Source organism: Camellia sinensis, chromosome 8 (assembly GCF_055761805.1).
Source record: "Camellia sinensis isolate YWXY chromosome 8, ASM5576180v1, whole genome shotgun sequence".
NCBI classification, from domain to species: domain Eukaryota; kingdom Viridiplantae; phylum Streptophyta; class Magnoliopsida; order Ericales; family Theaceae; genus Camellia; species Camellia sinensis.
Window position 1 is genome coordinate 39,151,895 of NC_138968.1, and position 27,851 is coordinate 39,179,745.

The 27,851-nt window shown below is 34.8% G+C and overlaps 1 protein-coding gene across 2 annotated transcripts in view; it reads right to left on the minus strand.

Annotated features, from left to right (window-relative positions):
* PABN1 (polyadenylate-binding protein 1) overlaps window positions 1-24,469 on the minus strand; it is a 32,749-nt gene extending 8,280 nt beyond the window's left edge. Inside the window, exons 1-5 of one of the 2 annotated variants that reach the window (XM_028246618.2) lie at window positions 24,109-24,469; window positions 23,904-24,006; window positions 15,934-16,004; window positions 13,568-13,759; window positions 13,336-13,466 (exon numbers count right to left, since the gene is read on the minus strand). In XM_028246618.2, coding sequence (XP_028102419.1) covers window positions 13,336-13,466; window positions 13,568-13,759; window positions 15,934-16,004; window positions 23,904-24,006; window positions 24,109-24,228 — 617 coding nt within the window. In that variant the 5' untranslated portion in view covers window positions 24,229-24,469. The remainder of the gene's footprint in view (window positions 1-13,335; window positions 13,467-13,567; window positions 13,760-15,933; window positions 16,005-23,903; window positions 24,007-24,108) is intronic. The other variant, XM_082882504.1, reaches the window with a different exon arrangement.
* Window positions 24,470-27,851: the final 3,382 nt, after the last annotated feature.

Here is a 27,851-nt window from a genome sequence, read left to right on the forward strand (position 1 = left end):
ACGCATGGGTCTCCTGCTCCTATGCTTCAATCTTTAGCATTAAAATTGCTTAGCCAGCCATGTTCCTCATCATGCTGTGAAAGGAATTGGAGCACCTACTCCTTTATTCACTCCATGAAAAGAAACAAAATAACACCACGTCGTACTGAAGATTTGGTTTTTGTGCACAACAATCTTCGTCTCCTATAAAGGAGAAGTCGACAGTACATTGAAGGAGAAACCAAGTTATGGGATGTTGGTGGAGATGCTTTTGATTCATTGGAGAGTGCAGGCTTACTTGAAATTGCAAGTCTTTCTCTTGATGAACCAAATATGGAAGCTGTGATATTCACTGATGAAGGGGAATAAATTGAAACTATTGACCTTGAAGACTCTTAGCTTTGTAGGAACCTTTCTTTTTTTATCAAGTTGTCTTTTGCTTTAAGTTTTATTTTTATGCATGCTACATTACTAAAAATTGTAAAAATAATATTTTTTACGAACATATCCCCGTCGTAACCGTATCCTAGTTTTTCAAATTTTGTCATATCACCGTATCCGCATCGTATCATACCCGTATCCCGTATCCGTGCTTCCTAGATCATTCTAGAAAACATTTCACTTCAATAGATATTATTTTCTTTTGTTTTCAAGGTGTTCTAATTTTCTTTGCTAAGGTTAGTGGTAAAACCCCAATGGTTTCTTTATAAATACTTAATGATTCAATCATAGTTTTCAATGTCAGATTACTTTGATTGATTGGTTTATCTATTTGAGAAAAGTTTTTGTTCTGTACAATCTCTTGTTCTATCCTAAGCTCCGGGCACGATAGAAGCTTGATATTCTCTGCGAATAAAATAACTAAATTTTTATGGTATAATCAATTAGTCAAAATAATCAATCTTTTAGAATTAATTTTTATATAAAATAATCATCTTTATCTTCCGATTGAGAATACCCTTTATATATGTCTCAATTGAGTTATACAAATTGAATTTGAAATATTTTAAAGAAAGTATTGGTGGAGGGTGGAGGGTGGAGGGTGGAGGATCCTTGATGCCTTAGCACCTTTTTCTATTATAATCACCCCAATTTTTCTCTTAGCTAATTAATTTTTCCTATATTGTCCAATCACTATCAACATTCAAAATCAAACTGTCTTTATTTTATTTGAGTGCTCGTCATTTCTTTGAACAAACTGGTTCCTATGGATTCGACCTCAGACTCACCGAGATATATTACTTCGCGACATCCTACACTTGGGATTGCAATATTAAAGTTGTAGTATTATACTTGATCCATTCCGTAGTTTACTATCTCCTATGCTAGAGGTTTTTATATGTATACATAATTGTCTTCAAAGCAGTCTCAATTTCTCTTCGGTATGCAATGGATGAAATTGAGCAATTCGAACAATATGACGCAGCAGGTAATATTTTAAAATTAATTCTATAATTATGTCTATCCAATACAAACTGTTTATTAAATCTGAATTTAACTGTTGTGCATCACTTTTTTTGCTTTTCCAGAATCAACCTCAACCTCAAGCCCAAGGTCAAATATTATCCTTGTCTAGCATTTGATAAAACCAATTTTACTACATCACTTAATTGCTATTTCATTAACTGTACCATTCAGTTCCTTTAATGCTTGGTTTCATTTCTATGTTATTTGTATTTGCAGGAACGGATTTCAATCTCACTGTCTCTGCTTTTTGACTTTCAGCTTCACTAATATACTTTTCGAGTAGTGAACAGAATTTGAGTCGTGCAGTCATGAACTTTTTTTGGATGACTGCATCTTCCATTAGATAACTTGGTATTTGAATTATGTTGGATTACTGTAATAGTCTTATTTGACATGAAGGGTGGTTGACTTGTAGTTAGTTGAGGTAGATAGCATTGCTGGTATAAGCTACTTTTTGTGCCATGACAGCACCTGCATACTTGGATGGCTTAGTTTGCTCAATCTGTCTTTGCATCAGCAGGTTTCTGTTTTTTTGACTGCAGGTTCAATTTTTGAAGTTTCATTTTTCTGTCACATTGAGTCATTGAGCTCTGAGCAGGCTAATTAGTATTAGCTCAATAGATTTTGTATATATAAACATGAGTAAAAAGGTTTTTTTTATATAAAATTTATGGATCAAACATATGGATAGATAAACCACATATCAGCCCTAATTTTAAAAGAGATGTTGGCCAGCTATAAAACACTAGAAGGCCCAAACTTTTATGGCTGAGTAAAGTTTATTAATAGGCCCAAATTTTTGTTTATTTATTTGGGTCCAGCCCATTAACCAAACCCAAGAAAAGATAATGTACAATTGTGTAGCACCTTAATATCTCTATCTGTATTTTGCAGTCTCAAATTGTACACACCTCCCAATTATCTCGAGCTACGTGAAGAGCAAAGACCATTATTACTAATAGTAAAATCTTTCACTCAGATTTGTTCCTTGTTTTTGGGAATTTTAAGAATCTTATACAATTTCTCTCTCTAAATTCTTTCTATTTCTTGCATCTATTTTTGTATTTCTTAGTTCTCTCTAAAATCAACAAGGAGGCAGAGAACCTATGCATACAATTTTTTAAAGATGTCAAAAAGCTGCTTTGTTTGTTGCATGCCGGTAGTATATGGATCTTGGAGTTCAACAATCAAGCCCCAGTGGTGCCGAAAATGGAGCGAGATCGACACTCTGTCAACCAAAGCAGAGAGGCTTGCAACCTCTGGCGACAATGGCGCTGCCGCTATAAATAGCTCATCCCAGCTGTGTCTAAGAAAACAAAGCCGAGTTTGACACAGGTCTCACACCCGCACCCATGTCGTGTTGTGTCATGTCGACATGGCTACTTTGCCTTAAAACAATGAGTCCATGTAACATAGCCTATGACATTCTCCCCTACCTAATGTAACGACACCCTCATCATGTCTTCTTCTTGGAAGTCACGGATCTTCCCCTTGAATTGCCACAATGCTTCCACTACTACATTTGTTGTAGGGTAGCCCCTTCCATTTTACCAAGTACTCATGAGGTGGAGCTAGGTGCTTTCGCCATGTCGTCTTGTCCGCCGAAATCCACTCTGCCTCCTTCTCACAAGCTTTTATGATACGCATTGGTGCCTTCTTTGACTTGCCTCCACTCAGTCTGCCCTCATCCATTTGATCATTCCATTGCTTGGCAATCTTATATGTCAATAGACTACGCCTCGTAGAGCTAGTCACCCTAGTGTGTGGAGTGGGCGTTTGTTGCCCCATCGCCATGTCAAATGGACCATGGTTTGTCATCTCATTCCATTGCAAGTTGTATAAGGATTGTGCCACATCAAACAGCTTGGTCCAATCATGCTGGTCAGCACTAGATTATAACTTGACCTTGCTGTCCAGCTCCCTCCGTAGTGGAAGCCTTGTGGTGAATTGGGTGGCAAATCATCCTTGTGCTCCACAAGTACTTTGACAATGTCATTTGGTAGCTCTTTGGAAGTTTCCGCGACCTCTTCTTCCACAAGTTCTATTTGGTGCCTCCTTGAGTGTACATTTCTTCCTCCTTGTCGAACCCCATCTTGAAGTGCATGGCAGAGAGAAGGTTGGAACTAGAGTTTGGTTTGGTCAATGTTGGAAACATGCAAGGTCCTCCGTCCAAGATGTATATCACATTGTAGCGGGGTAGTGGTACCATGTTAAATTGCAGTAGAAACTCCATGCCCAACACCTGGTGTAGTCATTGAGTGAAACCATTAAGTCCACCTTCCCATGCCACGTGGAAAGGGTGTAGCTCTACCCCGTGAGCAATGCTATCTAGTGGCCTTGCTTTGGCGTTCACCGTCTTTAACACCTCTTGGCCTCCTCTGTCTTGATGAAGTTGTGTGACACGCATGTGTCCCCCATGACTTGAGTTGTCTAGCCATTGATGCGAGCCTCTACCTACATCAATGATCTATCCTTATTGCTAGCTGGCACCAATTAACCTTGAGTGAGTTGAGTAACTGTAGGCAACCCACGCTCTTTGAGCATCGCGTTAAGTGACTTCCTTTTGTACAACCCTTGACCCATTTGGCCCGTCACAAATGATGCAATCGCCTTTGGGCTTGTTGTCTTTCTTCGTATCCTTCTTCCATTATTTGCCTAAAGGTGGTTTGCCTCCACCCTCCTTGTGTCGAGACAAGGACCCTTGTCCTTGGACCATTTCGCTTCCCTACCTTCACTTTCATCATCTTCGAAGGATTTTGAGTTAGATGGCTTGCCATTGACACCTCAACATTGCAACTCTAGGGTCGCTCATGGTTTGAGACCATCGATGAAGTTGAATACTAAGTCATCATCGCACATGTTAGGTATTTGAAGCATGAGCTCGGACAATTCTTCAATGTAATCCTAAAGGCATGCTTCAATTCCTTCTTCTTTCTGGCTTGATGTACTACATTCTCGGGACAGAATTACCTCCTAAGTTCATTCCTAAACTCCACCCACGTGTTGATGCCGCAAGTAGCCTTCTCTATTTCAGCATGCTTGCAACGCCACCTAGTTGCGACAGGATTGGTGAGGCAGAGAGAGAGTAGTAGTTGGTAAGGTAATTGTTTCATCCTTTAGGTTCAAGGTTTCAAAGCACCTCTCTAAAAGCCGTAGAAAGTTGGCGGTCTACTTGGTGTTTCATTTGCCATCAAATTCCTCGGGTTTTAGAGCCTCCTCCACCCTTGAAATGAATCCCATGTCTGTAGTGATATCACCGTAGCCATTGCATGCATGCATATGGCCCAATCCGCCCTTGTCTCTTCCAAACCCATCTTCAACACTTGGATTAGAGTTTAGAGTTGAGAGTTAGGCTTCAATATCCTTTCCTCAAAGTCGTAGTTCTCTTTAACCTGCGCCTCAGCTTTGCTTTTAATGGTGTCACGTAGACTCCAGCTTAGTTACAGGAACCTTCTACTCTAAGTGGCATTTCTTACTAAGAAACTAGCTCCCAACTGAGATACAAACCTTTCAAACATAAAAATCTCATATAAACAAAAGAAAAACAACTCAAATTTATTCTAGTAGTTTCTATTTATACAATATTTATTTATACTTAATAAAGGCAATTTGTAGTTGACATGAATCCCTAATAGAGTTATTTGCATGGAGACCCCTAAACTATTTGAAAAATATTACTTTGACCCCCGAAACCATAAAAGTGTACAAATGAACCCTCCAAACTATTGAGAAGTGTCACTTTGCCCCTTCAACTATTAAAACATACAAATGGACCCCTTAAATTATTGCGTGTTTTACTTTGACCCTTTTCGTTAAGGGGTCCAAATTGTACGTTTTTATAGTTAAGGGAATCCATTTATATGCTTTTATAATGTAAGGGGTAAAGTGATACTTCTCAATAGTTTAGGGGTCTTTTTGTACGTTTTTATAATTTAAGGAATCAAAGTGATACTTCTCAATAGTTTATGATGTCTTCGTGAAAATAACCCATCTCGAATATTTATTCAAATTTTCATATATATTACAACTAAGCAGTAAAAAATAATTGTTAGAATATTTTAACATATTTAATAAATAAATATATACACACTCCCATAGGCGCTTCCAACTTTAGAAACTTCTATATGCATTTGCTCTTCCCCCCGTTCTCGCTTCCGCTCCCATTTCCACCCCCAATTTGTGCAACTAAGGACTCAAGGAGCTCTTTCACTTGGCTTTCCCACTTGCCATCGAGCTCCAGTGTTTTCAAAGGCATTCTTGAGGCAAGAATCAAGGCGAGCATCGAGGCAAAGCGTACCAAAAACACACCGGGTAGTGATTTTTTTGTGTGAAACACTTACTAAGCGTAAGCCTCACTGGCTGAGGCATTCGCCTCAGATGCGCATCATGTGCTTTTCACACATATATATGGAAGGCCAACACATTCTGTGATTTGGAAATGGGGGGAAAAAAAGTACCAAAGTGGTAGAGACAAAGACGATCGAACTTCTCTTCTCCGAACGAAATTGATAGAGACGATCGATCTTCCCTTTGCCTTCTCCTTCAACTGAAACTGAGACAACCGTGAGCAATATAGGCTCCCATGTCGACTTCCATTGAGAGACGTTCAACCTTCATGTTAGTTCTCTCTATCTCTCTCTCTCTCTCTCTCTCCCCCCCCCTTGTTTTTTCTCTCTTTCTAGCCCTCCCTATTGTTGTCTCTCTCTTTCTTTGGGACTCTTTTTTTGGGACTCTCTCTCGTTCTTTTTCTTTGGGACTCTCTTTTTGTTGGAACTCTCTCTAACTCTTTGTTTGGCTAGAAGAGAAGGCCTTCATTTATTAAAAAGATAATGGGCATTTATTATTATGTTTTTAGTTGAAGTTAGTGGACTCCTTTATTAATTTATACATTGGTCTATGTGTGTTTTAAAGTTTAAATGGTATCACTCTTTTTAAGATTTTGTTCTTTACAGGTTATTGTATTGTTGGCTAATTTTTTTTTCTTTATGGAATTTATTAATTCATTTTGTTTTATGCCTACAATGGTTTTTATAAAAAAAAATTTCTACTCCTTTTTTTTAAAAAAAAAAATTATGTTACATTTAATTAATTTAATATTTTACAAAAAATAAAAAATTCAAAACTTAAAAGGCTTATGCCTCAATGCCTCGAGACTTACGCCTCGCCTTATCCAAACTAGAACGCTTCGCCTTGCACTTTCACCTTTAAAAACTTTGTCGAGCTCCTCTATGCCTTTGTTCGAATCTAGGAAACACAGAAACGAGATACAGTGATACAGACACGGCAATATGCCAAACTCTGAAAAAGTAGGATACGGGCACAACGAGGATACGTTCGTAAAAAAATTTTATTTTTTGTAATTTTGATAATGTAATATGCATGAAAATAAAACCTAAAGCAAATTAGTAAATAAAGAGAGGGATTCCTATTAAATAAAGAAATACTAACATTAAAGTTCTTAAAATTAAAAATTTGTTAAAGAAATATTTACATTAAAATACAAAAAAAAAATAGTAGAATAAAATTAACAAAAATGCTTTAGACCACTAATTGAAGGCCACTAATAGATCACTAATGCCGTGGCGCTGATGTGGACCCACCACAAATGTGATAGTTTGGCCTTTGCTTTTTTTATTTTTTTTTCTTGCACTGCCAGCTCATTAGAGCTGGCATTAGTGGTGCAAATTAGAGCACTAAATCAGTGCTGTAAAATTAAATAAAGCAGCCTAATAGATAGGGGGAACAAGAGCAAAGAGAAGAAACGTGAGAGTGAGAGACAAAATGACGAGAGCAAGACGAGAGACAGAGAGAATTGTGAGAGAGAGAAGAGAAAACGAGATCGAGAGAGAGAACTATTGTAATGGTTTTTTGCTTCAATTTGTCTTTGAGAGAGAGAGAGAGAGAACCAGGTTTGTCTTCAAGAGTAAGAGAGAGAACCTGATGTGGTCAATCAAGAAGGAACCAAATTTTTGCTTCGATTTGTCGATTTGAGCATAGAGTTTTCTTCTCAATTTTTTGTTGATTTTGGTTTGTGCATATGTCTTATTTGAGGATCTGATTTGTATTTATTCAATTTAATTTCTTTTATTTACGGTTTGACCCACAAAAAAGTTTTCAAAATTACATTTTCTGCCCCGCCATATCCAAAAAGTATACAGAATGTATCTCCCACGTATCCATGCGTATCCAAGCTATATCCGAAATTCAAAAATAAATAAATAAATGATTGGTATACTTTCTGGCCGTATCCGGGCACGTATCTGATTCTCATATGCAGCCTATTTTGGAGTATCCATGCTTCATAGGTTCAAACCAATCAAGTCGCTCCTCCACATTGGCAACGGCCACCTATGTTACACAAACTTGGGTGTGGGGTGTCAGATACGGGTATGTATCTAAGTGTCAGATTCGCCTATTCCTAAAAAGTAAGGGTACAGGGACTCAACTAAAAAGTGTCCAAAAAATAGATATGAATACGGGAACACGACACGTGAAATATTAGTAGCCTTTTTAATTTTGACTTTATTGATAGTTTTTTGACTTTTTTTTACTTTTTTTGAGGTTGCGAAAATCAACCCTAAGTAAAAAATATTTTTGTAGTTATTTTGTATGTAAAGTATAATAATTTTTCTTTATTACCATTGAATTCTATTGTAGAAGACACAAATAGAAATAAATTATATAAACATATTAATTTTGTACTTATTTTGTATATAAATATAAAAAAATCACAATATAAAATTAAAAATAGAATGTATATATTTTATTTGTATGAGTAATAACTACAAATACTTAATATTTTATTTTTTATTATCATATTTTGTAGGTCTCACATATCATAAACCAAACCAAATCAAATCAAACCAAGCCTTAAATCTCATCAAATGGGGTCGGCTACATGAATCCTTCTTCTCCACACAGCCCTATCAAAGACCATTTCGTTAGTCAAATTAAGTAGATCCATATCTCTATTTACAAAGCTAAACAACATTAATTTAGGCCTACCCCGTTCTTTAACACTTCCATCTACTGTTACAGCATACAAATAAAAAATAAAATATTTAATAAAAATATTTATAATTTATGCATATAAACTTTTTCTTTAATTGACATATATATATGTGTGTGTGTGTGTTATAAACAAAGAAGCACGGGTGCGGGTGCGGGTACGAGTACGGTACGGGTGCGAGTACGGGTACGCCGATACGACAAAACCCCAAAAAAGTAGGGTATGGGTACGGCTGCGGTACGCCGATATTTTTTTATTTTTTATAATTATGGTTAAAAGATCCAACCTACAAATTGAAGTTAAATATCAAAACTAAAAAGAGAACTATAAATAAAACTAAAAGACAAATAATTAAATATAAGAGACAAATATGATTTTTATGATAAACATTCTGTTGAAAATAATAAATAAAAGAGACAAATAATGTTCAACTAAAAGACAAATAATTAACTAAAAGACAAATAAATATTTATGATTGAAAGACAAATAATACAAGAGACAAATAATTAACTAAAAGACAAATAAATAAAATTAAAAATAATATTTATGATTATTTATTAACATTCTATTGAAAATAATAATTAATTAAAAATATTATGATTGAATAACAATAATTAAAATATTAAAAATCATAATTAATATATATGATTTTTCATTATTAAAAATAATAATTAATTTTTTTGAATATTAACATTATGTAAGTATTTTGTATTCTAATTTATTAATTTTTTTATCTAATTTTTTTTTTTGGTTCTAAATATGATTGAATAACCTGGTTCTAAATTTTTTAATTTTTTTTGTTCTAAATATGATTTTTTGTGTTCTAAATTATTAACATCAGATTATACCTCTGAAGAAAAAAAGAAACAACGAAAACAACAAAAAAAATAAAGATGAAAGATTATAATTTATACCTCTCTGCAGCAGGTCGACGCCGAAGTCTCTGGGTTGAAGTCGAAAAAGAGTGTCGAAGTCGAAGACGAGGCTGATGGTCGAAGTCGAAGACGAGGCTGAGGCTGATGGTCGAAGTCAAAGACGAGGCTGATGGTCGAAGTCAAAGACGAGGCTGATGGTCGGAGTCGCCTCTTTGCTTAGATGAGATTAGGGCAAAAGTTGTAGTCGAAGGAGGGTGATGATGGTCGAAGTCCTCTTTGCTTCGATGAGATTAGGGCAAAAGTCGAAGACTTCACCGATTAGGGCAAATGGCCGAAGTCGAAGACTTCACTGATTAGGTATATACAATTTTTTCTTTTTTCTTTTTAATTTTTCTTAATATTGCTCCGGTACCCCTCAATTTTTCAAAAAAATTGATTTCTGCCCCCGCCGTACCCAAAACGCACCATCGGCGTACCCATTCCGTACCTGAGCCGTACCCGACTGAGGCAGACGTACCCGACCACTTTTTGCCGTACTCGGTACGCGTGCAGCTGTACCGGTACGCGTACCCGCACCCGGTAAGTACCCGGTGCGTGTACGGCACTATTTTTGGAGTACCCATGCTTCATAGGTTACAAATGAGATACGAGAGCAAAGACTAAAAATGAGAGAAAACGAGCAGTGAAGAAGAGAGAGAGAGAGAGAGAGAGAGAGAGAGAGAGAGAGAGAGAGAGAAGATCGAGAGATCAACAAAGAGAAGAAGACATTGAGATCGTAAGAATGAAAAAAAGATGGGAAATTTAGCCAAAATCCCTCCATTGGATCCTTGTTTAGTGAAAAGGACAACTCAATTTATTTTGCTTCATACACCCCCCAAGGAGACGCATAATTGAGTAAGGACAAAGTAAAATATTCCTTTTTTTTCTTAGACAATATTGCTAAAGTAACATGTTACTGTAAGACAGAATAGCATGTTACTGTCAAACAAAATAACATGTTACTATTTACATCAATTTCAACGGTAATATAAAAAAAATTAAGAAATTCATAGTCAATATAAATCTTATTTGATAGATCTTGATGAGAGAATTCTAAAAATACTAATTTTATTAAAAACCGACATCTAGATCAAAAGTTATATTATTTTAAAGTTTAATATTTTGATAATAGTGGTATGTGTTGGACTTTTTTCAAAGAAAACTTTTTGTGCTTGTCCTTAATGCATTAAAGTTTTATTATGAGAGGGCTTTGACCAAATCTCCCACGAAAGATCAAGATGGCGATCACGATTGCTTTCTTCACCAGATTTGCTTCCTTCTCCACTCTAAGTCTATAACTTTCTCAACAATCCTTCTTCACTCTTCTCTCATGTCAGTCATGTCCAAGAAAACCATGTTGAGTCTGACACAGATCTTGCACCCGCACCCGTGTCGTGTCGTGTCGACACCAATATTCTGCCCTAAACCAATGAGTCCATGTAACACAGATGACCACCTTCACCTTGACCACCTTGGTCTCCATGGCACTAACAATGTTGTGAGACATGTCCTTCACCCTCTTGCCCATAGCAGCAGTTCTCCCTTCCCCCGTCTCCTCCTTGGTGTTGATCAATTCCAACATGATGCTCTTCCTTCCTCAAGTCATGAACACCTTCATAACTAAGCACTGATACCAACTGTCACAACCTTAGAATTTCTAAGCCAACCATGCGATCTTAGATGCTTGTCAACCCCCTTGGTTGCACATAAGTCAACCTAACCCCAAGAAGAGAGCCAAAGAGAGACACTAGAGATAGAGAGAGTTGTATTCCTTGAATTCCCTGGATTACACTTGGATGATTTGGGGGCCCTCCCTCTTTTATAAGCTACAAAGAGTGTTCTAGAACCCTAATGAGAGAGAGTGTTCTAGACACTTTCTCCACCTCCTCTAATGGTCTATTCTAGAATGTACAAGAATACTATCTACATCGTTAGAATTATATACAAGCCTCTATATCTCTCTACAAGACCTTATGGAATTCTGGAGAGTTCCATTAACCTCTCAAATCTTCAAGCACATTCTAGAGTCTTCTAGTGGGGAATGTCATCCCAAATTGCAAGGCTGCAACAAAGGGGACTAGTTTTGAAATGCAGTAAAAAGCAACCGAAAAAATTATTTGTTATTTACAAAGACCAAGTTTTAATGGAGTTAAATGGGAGGTATAGATTATATGGACCAATTAGTATTGGGCTGTTTTTGTGCAGTAACATGTAACTTTTGTCCAAATGGGCTAAATATGTAAGAATTTTAAATGGCCAATTAATAATGGCCTGTTTTTGTGAATAAACATGTAATTTTTATCTAAATGGGCCAAGTAAGAATTTCAAATGGGCCAAAAGTTCAAATTGTAAAATTGTAACCCAAAATGCAAAACGAACCGATCGTGAAACCTAACACCAATGTTTAGGAAACCGGACCCGACCGGCCGATTGAACTAGTGACCGGACCTAGTTCCGGTCCGGATGAACCTCTAAATCCATTCTATGCTCAAAACCAACTTTATTTGTGAAAACTGGAAAAACCGGCGGTTGAACCGGTTGTGGGTTGGCACAACCTGCCAGGCTTGAAGAATTGAAGATTCTTCAAAAAATATGCTGTGGAGAGGGGTTGAACATGGAACCAAGTGCATAAAAACAAGCACTCTAACCACTACGCCATCAACACAATTGTTGATAATGTAATAAGTATATATATTATATATTCAATATTATCTTAATTATTTTTACTAAAAATCAACGTTTAAAAAACATAAAATAAATTTTAAGAATTTTTTTTTTTTTTGTAATTGTTTATTATTTATTATTTTTATAATTTTAATATCTATATTTTTTATATTTATAAATTTTAATATATTTTATGACACAATTATGACATCAGGATTCAATTCCGATTCACCTGCGGTTGAACCAGTGACCCGTCTACCCAGTCACTTTTCCAGTTCGCTCACCGGTCCAGTATTTAAAAAAACTCCATCAGCTTCAAAAGCATAACTTGGTCAAAATCGGTTCGCATTTCTTTAACCTGAATGTAGTCGATTGAGGGCAGGGTCAGGGTCAGACTCAAACTGACCCAACGTGTGCAGCCCTAAACCCCAAGTTTTGTGCTAACTCGTTGAATTTATCAAAAGGTGGAATATCCAAACCTCCACCCTTATGGTCACAGTGCCTTCCAGACAAAAGATAAATCAGAAAGGGAAGAAAAAGAAGATCCATATGATTATCATCACTAAACTTATTACGACGTATAATGAATGACAAACATATGCATGGTTGACTGTATTCATGTGCATGTGCTTTGAACTACAAAAGTGATACTATATCGCAATTGATGATCAAAGGACCTAACAGGATGCTACATTATGTACTTAAAACATTGCGAATAACTATTATCATATTACCTTCAACAAAACATCTTGAATAATTTACTCCACTAATATGGACATATATGTATATATATTGTGCAGTTTAAGATGACAAACTACCAAATAAACCTAGCAACGCCAAAATGGAACAAAATGACAAGATGGTACAGTACCTAATATGACAAATTCTTCATACGCTATTGAGGCAAGTGAGTAAGATATTGATCTCCATGACAGATTATAAACACTTGCGTTTAGTGTAATGTACTAAAAGCAATGCTATATTCGATCAATCCATGCAGAATATCTCATCAATATAATTTATACATTGGAAAACCACTGCCCGCATTATAAATTTTTTATATTTTAATCTGACAGGCATAACTTATTCTAATTCTCTGGGCACTAAATGATTTTAAAAAAATAAAAATAAAAATAAAAAAGGTATAATAATGCTTGCATTGCTGATAAGTTCAGGGAAAGAAAAGAAAACTGAAGATTTATGATTGCTATTCTGATCGAACACGTCAGAAAGTTCTTGTTTCCCATCTTTTCATTTGTTAACCAAGCAACCTAAATAGTACCAGATAATTCTAATGCTTACCCATATCCATATGCAGGATAGAAAGGTGGACCAGGCACGAAGGGCCTTCGGGATGGAAAACCAAAATATGGGTTGGGACGCCTTCCTCGATACTGTTTCATCCCAGGAACGTTAGTTCGTTTTGCAGACACCTGGAGAACATAATAATCCATTACATATTAAATAAACAAATCTGTATGTGTCATTCATATGTGTCAAAGTTGTTATCTTCAATCAGTGTAAGTTCAAGGACCTTCAACTGGCGACCATGCAACTCTGATTCATTTAACAGAAGAGCATTCTGAACAGCCTCAACTTCCACAAACTCCACATAAGCAAATCCTTTAGGCTGACCAAACTTGTCTGTCAAAATTGTGACCCTGTTGACTGTTCCACAGGACTGAAAGTGTTGTTGAACCTCCTCCGGTGTACATGCATAGTCTACCTGAAGTTCCAAAATGGTCGAGAAAAATTACTAGTCACTCCTGAACAATGTTTACTGAGAAGAGATATGCTTTAGCAATAGAAACCAATAAACAACATTACAAAAGTCTAGTAGTAATACTGGCGTAAATCCAACAAAAATAATATACACTCAAGCCACTGAAACCAAATAAACTTGCAGTTGACAAATGGCACCAATTTTCCCGAACATGATTCCTCAGAGATAAGTTCTTTAAATTACATTTAAAACATAAATTTATAAACGATTCTATTTGATAACTTTAAGAGTTAATAATTAATTGATTGGAAAAAGTAGCCCTTCATTTTAACAATAGAAACACATTCTTTTGATCAGGAAATACAAACACATTCCAAGATAAATGTCAAGTCCGCAAAACTGACCAACAATGCCAAGTTACCAAGATCAAATTTTTTATTTCCCCAACAGAATGTTTTCTTTTATTTTCAACAATTATTTATGGCATATAAACACCCAGACAGAGAGAAAGTTGAAGTGCACAATGGTGATGATCGATTTTGATGAGCACTAATATGAGGCGAACTATTTGAAACCCTTGCCATTTTTTTAAAACTCTAATGCCACTAGAAAGGATGCATGAAAGTCTCAGGTGTACCAGACACATATCCAGGTGCCTCAAATGGATTGGCGTATTCAGCATCAAACCATAGATAATGGAGCTGAAACTATCCCAAGTACATCCATTAACACAAAACAAAATGTCACTGTGATAAGATTGCATCAAGACAACATAACCGTCAGTTCTTTTTTTACAACCATCTATCAAAATGATAATGACTGGCATGTAGAAAAGAATCTACCACATGCATTTATTCTTTTACTCACTAATGAAACAAGCTGCTACGGTAAACGTGTGGTTGAACAGCCCCATTACATCAATGGACAGATGCTCTAGAATCAAAGGTTCTAGGATAGAATACAAATATTTATGGTCATAATATACTGAAGAGATCAGATCCACAACATTGGACTGGTTGTCCCAAAAGGGGAAATTAAAGAGCACGTTGTCTCCGCAATGCGGCTGATGGGAAGAGTTGAAATGTTCTTCTGCAATGTGGTGAATGCAATGTTAAATCAAAGATATTACTCCATTACACTTATATGCACTCATACTTTGATCTTAAGCAATGGCTAGATACTTTGCAAAGAAACACCAACTAAATCTTAACCAAGATTAAATTAGGAGTTGCACAGCATATTCAACGATGAAAAGCTGTGAATATTCTTTCAGAATAATTGAAAAACTCTTTATGGCAAGCAATACTGACAAATTTAGGACCAGGGCCCCAGGGGGGGAGAGTAACACCAAACCTATGTCTTTTAATTAAGAATCACGAAAAAGTAGGCGATATAAGAAATATTTCTAGGAGCATTAGCAGGCTTATTGAATCATAACATCCTCTTAAAGCTTATAGTAACCATACTAATCCTTTAGAAGAATTGCTCTCAAGGAACTATGCATGGGTCCTGAACTCAAACCTTTCTTCTTCTTGCGCGGGGGAAGATGATGTTTACAAATTTGTGAATCTTACTAAATAATAAGTTGGAGAATAGGTATAGAAGTACCAACACTATGCTAGGTAATGAAAAAAACTAAACATTTCAAACATCTTGAAGTGAATGCAAAAGGGTCTTATAGCTTAAAATTACTAGACTTAATAATTTTCTTCATTATTTTTAGATAGGTAGTGATTTCCTTGAAAATAAAGAACAAAATACTTCCTTTTTTCTTCCTTTTTTTTTTTTTTTTGGGAAAATTCTTTTCTTTTTGGAAAAACAAAAAAAATTAGTTCCTACATGGATGTTAAATACATTAGCTTCTTGCTACTAATTACATAGCAAATATACTTTCAACAACATTTTGCTCCACTATTAGTTATAACTTAACACCACCAAAAGCAAGAGCTGAGAGTATTCTATTGACAAAAATAATAGGATGGTAAGATGCAATTCCATATAGGCTTTAGATGGACTTATATGAAATTTGAAAACTAGGTGATGTGACCCATTTGCATACACAAATCCCATTTCCAATCAACAACGAATCATATGTATCCAAACAGTAATGTATTGCTATGCATTCATTGAATGGGTTTAGGCCAAAAGCATGAGAGAAAAGGATTGTAAAGCCATACATTACCAACATATATGGAGCGTGAATCCACCTCCTCCTTCTCAGCCTGAGTAGCAGAACCACTAGAAGAGTCTTCATACATGCCCACAACAAAATAGAAGAGAGTAATTAATTAAAGATAAAAATGCAGTCACCAAAAGCAGCAAACCTTGCAAACATTGCATATACAAGTAATATGACAAAATAGATAAATTTCTTTCAACATATACAAATGGGAGACATGAAAACTAATCAATACCAAAAATTTCAAACGATCCTCAAATTCAAGAATGTAGAAAATCATTGTGGATTGTCATACATGCCCATAAGAAATTAAAATAGATTAAGCAATTAACGATAAAAATGTTGTCACCAAAAGCAGCAAACCTAACAAACAATGCATACAGAAGTAATAGGACAAGATAAATAGATTTCCTTTTAACACATATTATGACCGGGTGTCTGGGCCAGCTTACTAATCCTGGGACCCACGCAAAACGCCCCCTCCACATGAATTAGGCAAATCTTAGACAGAGCCCGTGGGTGTGGCCCCAAGGAGTTGATAGCACCTAGTAGAAGTTGAACCTAAGACCTCGAGTCCACAAATTTCACATGAGTCCATTAGCAAATTCAAGAAGGTAGAAAATCAATGTGGATTTTGGACACCATGTGTCATCTAAACCCTTAGTAAAAGAGGTCTAGATTAGAGTATCTGACCAACTTTTGCACGATTCGACTGTGTATGTAGCCCTTTACAATAACCTATATCAATGTACACTTCCAAATGTATGAAATACTTGCATGGAAGAGTCCAATTGCGAGGATTGCTGGATCAAAAATATAGAATTGACCCTCTAATGTGATTTTCTCCCATTTTTCAATTTGGCCACCTTTTGCATGTTTCAGCTACATATCTAAGCCTTTACAATAGTCTACATGAATGTATCCTTTTAAATGCATCAAATACTTGCATCAAACAGTCACAAACACTAGTAAGAGTATTGAGTCACACATAATAGAATTGACTCTCGCTTATACTTAATACTCTATGGAGAACAAGGATCTATAAATTAATAGATTTACAAATATTAAAATTCTCCATGATCTTCATAAAAAAATAAAAAAAGCTCCCTCACAAAACAAACAATTTCTTACATGAAATATGAAATACATTAACTCATGCATGTTTTATGTTACATGGACTCTTCTAAATGTATGAAATACCGATATCAATACTAGACAGTTAGGTAATGATATGAATATGTGTCCGACATGTGTAATTGGACATTCATGTAACAAACATATTAAGTAAGTTGAATTTACCTTAGAAGGAGGAAAAAAAAATCTCAATTCAATAAGGAACATATAATAGTATCTCCAATATGTTCCTTTTTTGCAACATATTTCCAAATAAATTAATTACTCATACTATAAAAGGACCAAATCAGATCAAGCCTTGTATGGTGGTATTCAGGATTTGCTTGATCAAATCAAGCAAGTATTTATATCTAGCTTCAAGAAATCGTATTCGATCTGGCTTAAACTTGACAAAACAAAGTACACCAAATCTTAAAATTTACCATAATTTAAGACAACCAATAAAAAATTCCAAGCTAATCGTGGTCACGGTTTTCTAGAGAGACATAAACCGATGACATCGTAGAGGACTGCACATAGATAGATAGCTTGAAGGTGGGCGAGTGAGCGAGAGAGAGAGAACATACTCTTAAAAGTTGGATTGAACCAATGTGTTCTCAAATCCCGTTGCCGATTTCCGCTCATCCTCAAGAATTTCTAATTTTCTACACGATCTACAGAAGTAGATTTAAGGAAATCAACCTAGGGAAGAAATTCAAAACTTTGTTGTCCACAAAGATCTAAATTTAAAATAATTGATTAATGAAATCACAATAAATAAAATAACCAATAAAGATCTTAAATGAGGATGGTAGGTTACAAAGCGGAGAATACAATGAATCGATATGAAAAAATTAAAATAAATAAATAAACCTTTTCTAAACGGGAAAAGTTTTGGGTGAGATGAAATCGTGTCAACATTCAATATTGGTTCACAATCGATAATATTTTCACCATCTAGAGTAACCAGGGCTACTGAGCTGAAGCATCCAATTTCCTATTCCGTCTCTCGAGTTTCGAAGAAAACCCCTCCCCTTCGGATCTACGTGGACGTCCTCGTTAAGTCGGTCGAGTGAAATTATGAACAAGCTATAGACAGAACTTCCTAGAACCTTTGGAACTTGACCACAATTTTAGGTATTCACTTAATCTTGTTAGGGATAGGTGCTTTTCTTCTAGTATTCAAGGCTCTTTATTTTAGGGGCATATATGATACCTGGACGGGAGGGGAAGAAATATGGTATCTTTTATTTTTTTCATCCAATGCCCAATGTACACGTAGTAGTAACAGACAAGAAATGCTGACATGATTTCGTTACACCCAAAACCTTTTTTGTCTAGAAAAGGGGTTTTTTTTTTTCCTCATCAATTCACTGTATTCTCCGCTTCCTAATCTACCCTTCTCATCTAAGATCTTTATCAACTATTTTATTTGTTGTGATCTCATGAATCAATTATTTTAAAATTAAATCTTTCTGAACAACATAGTCTTCAATTTCTTCCCTATGTTGGTTTCCTTAAATCTACTTTTGTAGATCGTGTAGAAGACTAAAAACCCTTGAGAATGAGCGGAAACAGGCGATGAGATTTGAGGACAAATTGATTCAATCCCACTTTTACAAGTATGCTCTCTCTCTCTCTCTCTCTCTCTCTCTCTCTCTTACGATTAAAGATTCGATTCACAATTTTTGCATAATTGATATGAATCTATGGTGAATCGCACAATTCACAAATTATTCAAGATTTGATTCATTTTTTACGATTCATGTAATTCTTGAAACTATTGTGACTGACATTTTCGATTCTTTTTTTTTTTCTCTATTTGTTTTAGTAAAAATAATATAATACAACTTCTAATAGTGTTTACCAAAATAACCAACATATATATATATATATGTTATATACACGACTTCTTGTTATTTTGGTAATCATTGAGTATTTAACAGAATCCAATCACATTCAATTAGACCCAACATATTTTTAACATTTTCTTCTAGTTTTTTCTCCTAAACAAATAATAATATATCTTCTAAAGATGTTTTTAAGTAACTTACACAATGAATTCTCTATTGTTATTTTATTTTATTAAAATAAATATAATTCAATATTGCATGAGTGAGGTTAGTTAGTTAAACCTAATGATTCCATAATCTTTTTTATTTAAAAAAAAAAATGTTTTGAACAATAATCATACCCATTAAAATGTTTTAGGTTTTAAAATAAATTATTCCAAATAATTTTTTTCTTATTATTGGGTCATTGTTACTCGAATTATGTATGTATACTTATTGTCCAGATATCAACATTGGGGCTATTTGTTGCAACTTAAAGGAGCTGATTATAGCCTATTTTAATTTGGGAGTCTACCAAATTGTTTGAGGCAACTTCTACTCATAGCTTATTAGGCAAAAATCGAAAAAATAGCTTAAATAAGCTAATTATCTTGAAGCTAATGAGGGGCGTTTTTGGTTTTTGCTTTCTGATTATCAACTTTTATGTTACAATAAGTTGCACCAAGCAGCTCCATTGTTGTTAAGTTATTGTTACTTAGAAATTGAGAGTTTGTTTTTGTTTACTGTCATTATTAAGAATGGTTGATTAGAAATATCTGAAAAAAGAAAAAGGTAACATGATGATCTTACGGAGGATTTGGACGTAATCATACACTTGTATGTATGAATATAGCCTTTGTATGTATGATAAGAAAATATTTTAATTTAATAGGCTATAATCATACATATTTCATATTTACCGTAAATTATAGCCCATAATTAATTTAATAGGCTATAATGACATGCATATTTCATATTTAAGGTATCAATGAAAATATTTTAATTTAATAGACAATAATCATACACTTGTATGTATGATTGTATCCTATTAAATTACGTCGCCATCATTAATATTTTCATTGATTTAAGCCTAAATATTTCATATTTATAAGATATATTTAACATTCAAGTGTATAGATATATTTTTCTAAGTAATTTAGAAAAAGTGACCGAATCTTTACGATTCACAATTCGATTCGATTTGCGATTCGGTACGAAGCCATTTTGATTAAAGATTCGAATCCCTATTTGACAACTATGGTAACAGACAAGAACTTTACAATCAGAACACGATACCAATAATTTTAAGAGCCTAACCTAGACAAACTAGTGTTTACTCATTCATGGCTTGTTTAAGAATGTATTCACCCACCCAAAAAACAGCTTGTTAAGAATTGAGCCCATAAACAAGGTTCAAGCTCCACTCATGTAGTAATGGATGCCTTACTTACATATGAGTAAGCCTTACTGATGTAGAGCCCAATTTATTCATAGATAACTCAATTCTTGGAAGCCTTACTCATATGAAAAACAATGGGTATGTTTGGTTTGGATTTGTAGAGTGATTTTGGAAAAAAAAAAAATTTTAAATTTGTTTGGTTTGTAAATTTTCCAAAACAATTTCCAAAATCACTCTCTCTCTTACCTATCAATCAATCATTTTTTCTCTCTCCTCTTTCCTTCTCTATCACTTTTTCTCTCACACACATCTACTCAATTATAACAAAATATCAAATCATTCCAAACTCCCAAACTACTTTCAAAATACACAACCAAACAAACTAAAAAAATTTCTAAACTCTCTCCCCAAAACAATTTTTAAAAACTACTCTCCTAAAACCAAACCAAACATACCCAATATGTCACATGAACAAGTTGTTTTACCCTCAGGCATGGAAGAAGAAAATTGAAAACTTTCCTACAAGCCCAAGTCCTAAAATTTGAGGATTAAAGTCAACCTAACACATAAATGTATAACCACACTTGGCAAACATAGCCAAATGTGCAATATATTTTATAAGAAACTAATTCTCATCCGTAACATATGCCTTCATATATATATATATATATATGAGAGATTTATTTATAAATACCATTTAGAGGACTTATAGCCCAATAAGTCCATAATGTTTTCTTGTATTCGACCTAATCCCATATATTTAGACTTGAACCCCTGGAGGTTCATCTTTCCTTATTTATAATATTTTTGGGACTAATATACCCTTTGTTCTATTTTTGATAATCCGTATTACACATAATTGTAATCTTCACGTTTCCTTTTTTCTATTTTGGTAATTTTGGTAATCATCGATTCGGGAAAAATTAGTGGGACGTTTTGGTAGGGTTTCGAAGCTCTGCTTTACACGATGTGAGAGAATATTGTGTTCTTTCATTGTTGCGGTTCGAAACTATGTGTTCTTCCATTGTTGTGGTTTGAAACTCTGTATTCTTCCATTGTTGCAGTTCGAAACTCTGTGTTCTTCCATTGTTGCAATTCGAAGCTCTGTTTTCTTCCATTAAGAGATCGTAAGGGCAAGGTTAGCATCGTTTTTGTTTTGCAATTGCATGTAGGTATGTATTTGGTAGGTTTTTTATGTTCAATAATGTTTGGTAGGAATATATGTTCAGGATTGTTCAATAATTGATTAAAATTGGATTCGACTTTCTGTTTCGAGATGGATTGATATGGTATTATATATCAATATGTGTATGCTTATTGGTTGGGTATTTCAGTAATGTGAACGCTCACATCTACTAAAATAATTGTTGTTGTAGATTATCAAATTTTAATGTGTTGAAATTGGTATTTTGATTAATGTTAATATTCACATTCAGGAATAGTCATACAAGCGCAAACAACAATATGTTATTTTAGTGACAACATATTGTGTATCTTAACAATTTAACATAGAGATGCAAATGTTCACATTAACATTGCATTTACCACAATGCACACTAAGCCAATGGTTATGTGTACACAATAACAAGCAACTACCAACAATGTGAATGCTCACAATGTCTCTATAATACTAAAACAACAAAACAACATCAACAATCAATTTTAATATTCACATTAAAAAGTAGTCATACTAGCACAAACATAATGTGTTATTTTGGTCACAAACATAGTGTGTACACAGAGATATGAATGTTCATATTAATTATGTAATACAAATAGCTAGTTGCACCTAATGTTAATGTTCACACACACACACACACACACAACATTGAGTGTGTGTATGGTTCCATGAGATGTTATTTACCAATATGCATTTGTAATGTGAAAGTTTACATCAACATTTATTTGAGAGATAGACAATTTAAAAGGTAAACGATTTAGGATTTTGGAAATGTGAAAGATTTTTTCCATGGAATAAAGGAGAGATTTTTTCCATGAAATGGAGGAGAGATTTTCTCCATAGAATGAGGGATTGTTATTATTTTTTAGTGTGTTGGTTTCAAAATGGAAACATGCGCAAAAGTTTGGAAGAGTGTTTTGGTTATATTACTCTAAACAAGACCTAAGGGAATATTTAAAAATATGGGTTAAATGGAACATAACACTAACAAATAAGACTTGAAAAATGACCCTAGATATATAATATATTTCTCTTCCCTTATGTCTCCATAGCTAACAATTGAATTTTGAAAATTATTGGACTTATATCACAAAATTTCAAGTGATAACAAAGTTTTATAGTGTACCAAACTAAGACCATTTTGAAGGATAATACATGGTTCATCCGTGACACGTCTAATCATCAATCTCAGAACTTCTAGACATTTGCGTATATGAGTGGAGAGTTGTGGTAATTTCAATTAATTTGTGAGGAATTTTGGGAAACAAAGGGAGGAATTATCATGTTAGAGGTGACTTCCACAATGGATGAGCTGGCAATAGAAAATTTCCCATATTTATGATCAACTTAAATGTTGTCTTTCCTTAATAGTCAAGGAAATTAAAGGAATTAAACAAATGCGACATTATTCATAACAAGATTACACCAAATGGGCATTACCTTCATAGTATAATATAGATATTGTTTGCAAAACTAGACACAGAGATAGCAATGATGGACATAAGGCCTTGTTTGGTTTGTTTTTCAAAAAAAATTTTGGAAAAAAAATTTCTACAAACAAATTTTCAAAAGTAATCAAACCAAACAAATTTTTTCAAAAAAAATCACAAAATTTTGTTTGGTTACCTACTTTCCAAAATCTCTCTCTCTCTCTCATACACATCAAATCAATCATTTTTTTTAAAACTCTCTCCCCAAAATAATTTTCCAAAACCATTTCTGAAAAAAGGCAAACCAAACAAGTTTTCGTACTTTTTATCTCAAAAGCTACTTTACAAACACAAACCAAACACAACCAAAGATTCTCCAAAAAGGCTTATAATCCAAAAAGAACCCAAGCATGTATAAATTGTAAAATTTGTTTTATTTTTCTATTTGGTTTGATACATTTTGTGTGTGTTTAACGTGTTACCCAAATACCTGATTATCAAAAAAAAAATTATGCATGTGTTTAACATAGAATTAGAGGCACAACATCCTTCCATATTAAGCTTAATTCCTTTGATTTTCTTGAACTTTATACTACAATGTATATGATCAGTGCTATAATGCTATTAAGGGAATCACCATTTGCTTTTGTGTAACCTCAAACTACATCAGAATCCAATAAAACCGGAATAGCATTATTAACAATAGTTGTCAACACTTTGGGTCTTTCAACAATTCTTCATCAATTACAACCCATATGTTATAATTGAACAATTCATCCAACTTTGCTGAACTAAAAGCACAGATTAGTCACATAAATCTAGAACAACGAGAACAAATATCTAGATTTTCTACTCCAACCCCAAAGCTAGATTTTCCTCATAAATTCTTTTCTAGTTTGTTGTCTATACAAAAGAAGCATAACCAGAGACTGGATACAGAATCACATCAAACAAATAAAAGGATCCCAAATACTTATATATATATATATATAGAGAGAGAGAGAGAGAGAGGACCTTGAACGGCGCCCATTTCTTTTTCGACTTTGGCCTGCATTTCGCGAAGGGCTCCTGCTTCTTCTTCTATCTCCTTGAGTCTCTTCTTCATGTCCTGCAAGTCCTATTAAAACACCAACAAAACAGATTAGGGCAAACCACATGTGAGAGAGAGAGAGAGAGAAAGAACTAGTGTGAGAATTAGAGAGAGAGAGAGAGAGAGGACCTTGGAGTTAGATTCCTCCTCTTCAGCCCTAGACATCTCGACATCGGCATCCATCTCTCCTTCATCGGGTATTTCTCCTCCGTACACATCATGCTCTTGCTCTTGTTCTTGATGCTCCATCACACTCTCTCTCTCTCTCTCTACACGCTCTCGACACACACTCTCTCTCTCTACATATATATATATAGAGAGATGTATGTATGTATGTGTGAGCTGAAGATTGTTTGAGCTCTGTGTCGAGTTGTTTTTTAGGTTTCTCTCGGACAAGGGCAATATAGGGCACGGATTGAGAGGCGGGTCGGTGATCGACGGAAAGGAGAAGATGGTAAAAACGTAATTTCATCAATTTATAGGGGCCATTCTGTAATTTAAAACAACCAGCCCAGCCCAGGTTCGAAATGGGTCAAAACTTAAGTTTTTTAAGTTTTATCTTTTTATAACAATAAAGCCCAAGATTTGCAAACCAGCCGATTCAAACAAACTTTGTCCCGAACATTGCAGGGATTTACTTTTTCAACAAGGTCCAAAAATAAAATAAATAAATAAATAGTACATAAAACAAAATGAAATTATAGAAGCTATTATGGTCGACGTACTTTAAAGAGTTAGGATTAATTATTTTTTGACATAAACACAAATATAACACAATTTGACAATATGAATATTAATAGGGTTGTATTAAAATTAAACGCATGTAAATCTAACACAACCCATCTAATTAATGTAAAATCTGTTTTAACATGTAGACATGAACTCATTCTTGACTCAAAGGTAATCCAAATATAACCTAAAGCTACTAACTATAGAATCTTAAATGTTTTATTGTCAATCATTAGATTAGATTTAGATCTATATATAACATTAAGGTTAAATGCAATTCTAAATCTCTAATATTATGCCAATTATATGAGTTTAAGGCCCATCCCCCTCTCTCTCTCTCTCTCTCTCTCTCTCTCTCATACGCTTCAAAGTTCAATCAAAACAAATCTCATAGATTAATTTTTTGGTTCTCTCACCATTTGCGTAGTGTTTTACAACATAATTCAAAATATAAAAATCATTACAATTTGATAGAATCAAAATTTCAAGAGACAAAAAAAACCCTGACCATCCATCTTTTTTCTCTCTCTCTCCTCTTTTATTTGTTTCTTCTCCCAACTTCCTAAGAAGATCCTAACCTCTTCTTCACCATTTCTCATCTCCTTCTCAATCTGCCTACCACTACCTCTACTGTCAATGTAGTCTTTTCCATAGTCACTACTACTGTCATTATCACCACCCTACCACTACCACTGTCGAAGCCATTACAAACAACCACCATGACTTTCTTCTACCTACTTTCTCAATGGACAACCATCCATTCCTCTATCTACCATCTTCAAGAGCTTAGATCGCCACTCCACTACCTTACAACTCTTAATCCACTACCTAGCCATGCCATCACTTTCCTTCCAATCTAATCTACCATTTACCCGTCTCTAGCCTCAACTAGATCTAAAAATCAGAAGCAAAGTAGATTCAAAGGTTAAAACAAGGAATGGTAGATCATTAAATAGATTGAAGACTACCAGATATGATCCCACTCTCTATATATTTATATTTTCTATTTATTTGTGATTTTTAAGATTTTGTTTGAGATAAAAATGGGAGAGAGTGGCGGTAATGGATGCTGGTATCTGGTGAAGAGTTGTGTTGTTTGGTGGTGGCAAGTGGTGGTGTTTGATAGTGGTAAGTATGTCACGACCCAAACCCGCCCCTATAGGTTTAGTATCGTAACCGGCCAGTAATCCGTGGACTACCGAAGGCCTCTGAACAGATTAACAAGATTAAGGAGCTAGCGGAAACAAATACATAAATATAATTGTCCAATGAGCTATGCTGACTTATATGAAACGGAATATTTAAAAACTTTATATACATATGCAATAGTCATTCATACATTATACCCACACACATTACAGTATCTTAAGTCCAGCCAACAGAATTAAAACAAGTTATACATATACATAGAACCAACAGAACTTGAACTCAAGACACTTCGGGAACCTCCACGTGAGGCACAATGGTTGGCTGACAACAGGACACAGATCCAGGCAAAAGCCTTCAGGCTCGGGCTCCAGAATGCTCACCTATACATATATATACACACAATGAGCTAAAGCCCAACGAATAACATTAAGGTAAAGGGGTCAGTAAACAAAATCCGAACATATCATAATTAGCGGAAACAGATCAGAGCATAATCATTCTCATATCAGAACATAATAATGGTACATCCCATAGAACACATTACAAAACGTCTTCCGACTAGAGTAATCGGTTCCGGATACCGATTAAACACATATCACCACAATGAAGTGGCTAACGAGACCTCGTAAACACATGAATGTCATGGACCCACATTTTCATGCCGTCCCTCATGACTTGGGACTATCTATGGATGCCATAATAGATTTCAAATACGGAATATTCGTTCACAAAAATAGATATCATTTCAAAAAACATAGCTTATCACATTTCATTTGGAACATAATTCATATAAACGTATCTTTACGATAACGTTACTCATAGTGGTTCTAGTAAGCGGTCAATCAATCCTCGAGTCTTAATCTACAACCACAAAATACATAGCACAAGCGCATCTTATCATTACACATGTACACGGCCAACACGGTTTAGCTTACATTATATTGATTCTTGTTCTTCCTTAACACATTGCTCAAAACACACTCTTGAATCTCATAACTTAGTACATTCTTTTCTTAGTTTGTTTCTAATCCATAACCTCTTTATCAAAGCTTAATTAAGGCTTAGGAATGTCTAAGATGCAATGAGGATGCCAAAACATGCCTTGGAACACTTAGTCAAAATTTTTGAAAATGAGGTCCACACTCGAGCGTAGCTTTCCTCGCTCGAGCGGATATGCAAAATGTGAAAGGTCGCTCGAGCGCACATTCCTTCGCTCGAGCGATCTGTAAAAGACATGAAACTTCTGGGAGCTTGCAATTCACACTTGAGCGGACTTTTGGTTGCTCGAGCGGAGTGCACGCACTCAGAGTGGTCACCCGGGCGTGAACTCCTACGCTCGAGCGTAGATACATATTTTGGAATTTTCAGATTGCACCTTCAAGCTCAAAACTCGAATTCCAACCTTCAAAACACATCTCTTGGGCCCCAAAACTTGAGATAACATGGTAAACTTGTAAAACATGAAGAATTGAGGATCGTTTCATAAAATCATGGCCCAAGGGTGTGACGCCCCAAAATTTGGAGACATCATAATAAGGTTTAAAACTTAAAATCAATTTTCTTAATTAAGAATCCTCATCAATGTTCCCACCAAATTTACCATCATCCATTAAATAATAACACCAAAACTAAAAGTTCTTAAATTACAACTCCAGTCAAACTTAAAACTTTGTCTTAGTACACAAATAAAAAAAAAAAGAGTGAAAAACTAGAAAACTCAGAAAAATGGTTCATGGAACTTTGGCACGCTTCAAGCTAATCAGGGCTAAATGTTGCCTTCCAACATCTCGGTGTTTCCTTCGGCTTCTTCGGTACCTGGCATGAAACACCAGGGCAACGAGGATGCCAATGAGCGATGAGCTCAATAAGATACTACGACCCGAATACCCACCCCGATAATAATACCCACAATGAATAATGCGTAGTAACAGAATAACATGTAGCATTTAATAAGTATAAAAGGAATGCCATCAGTTGAAATAATAACAATAAAT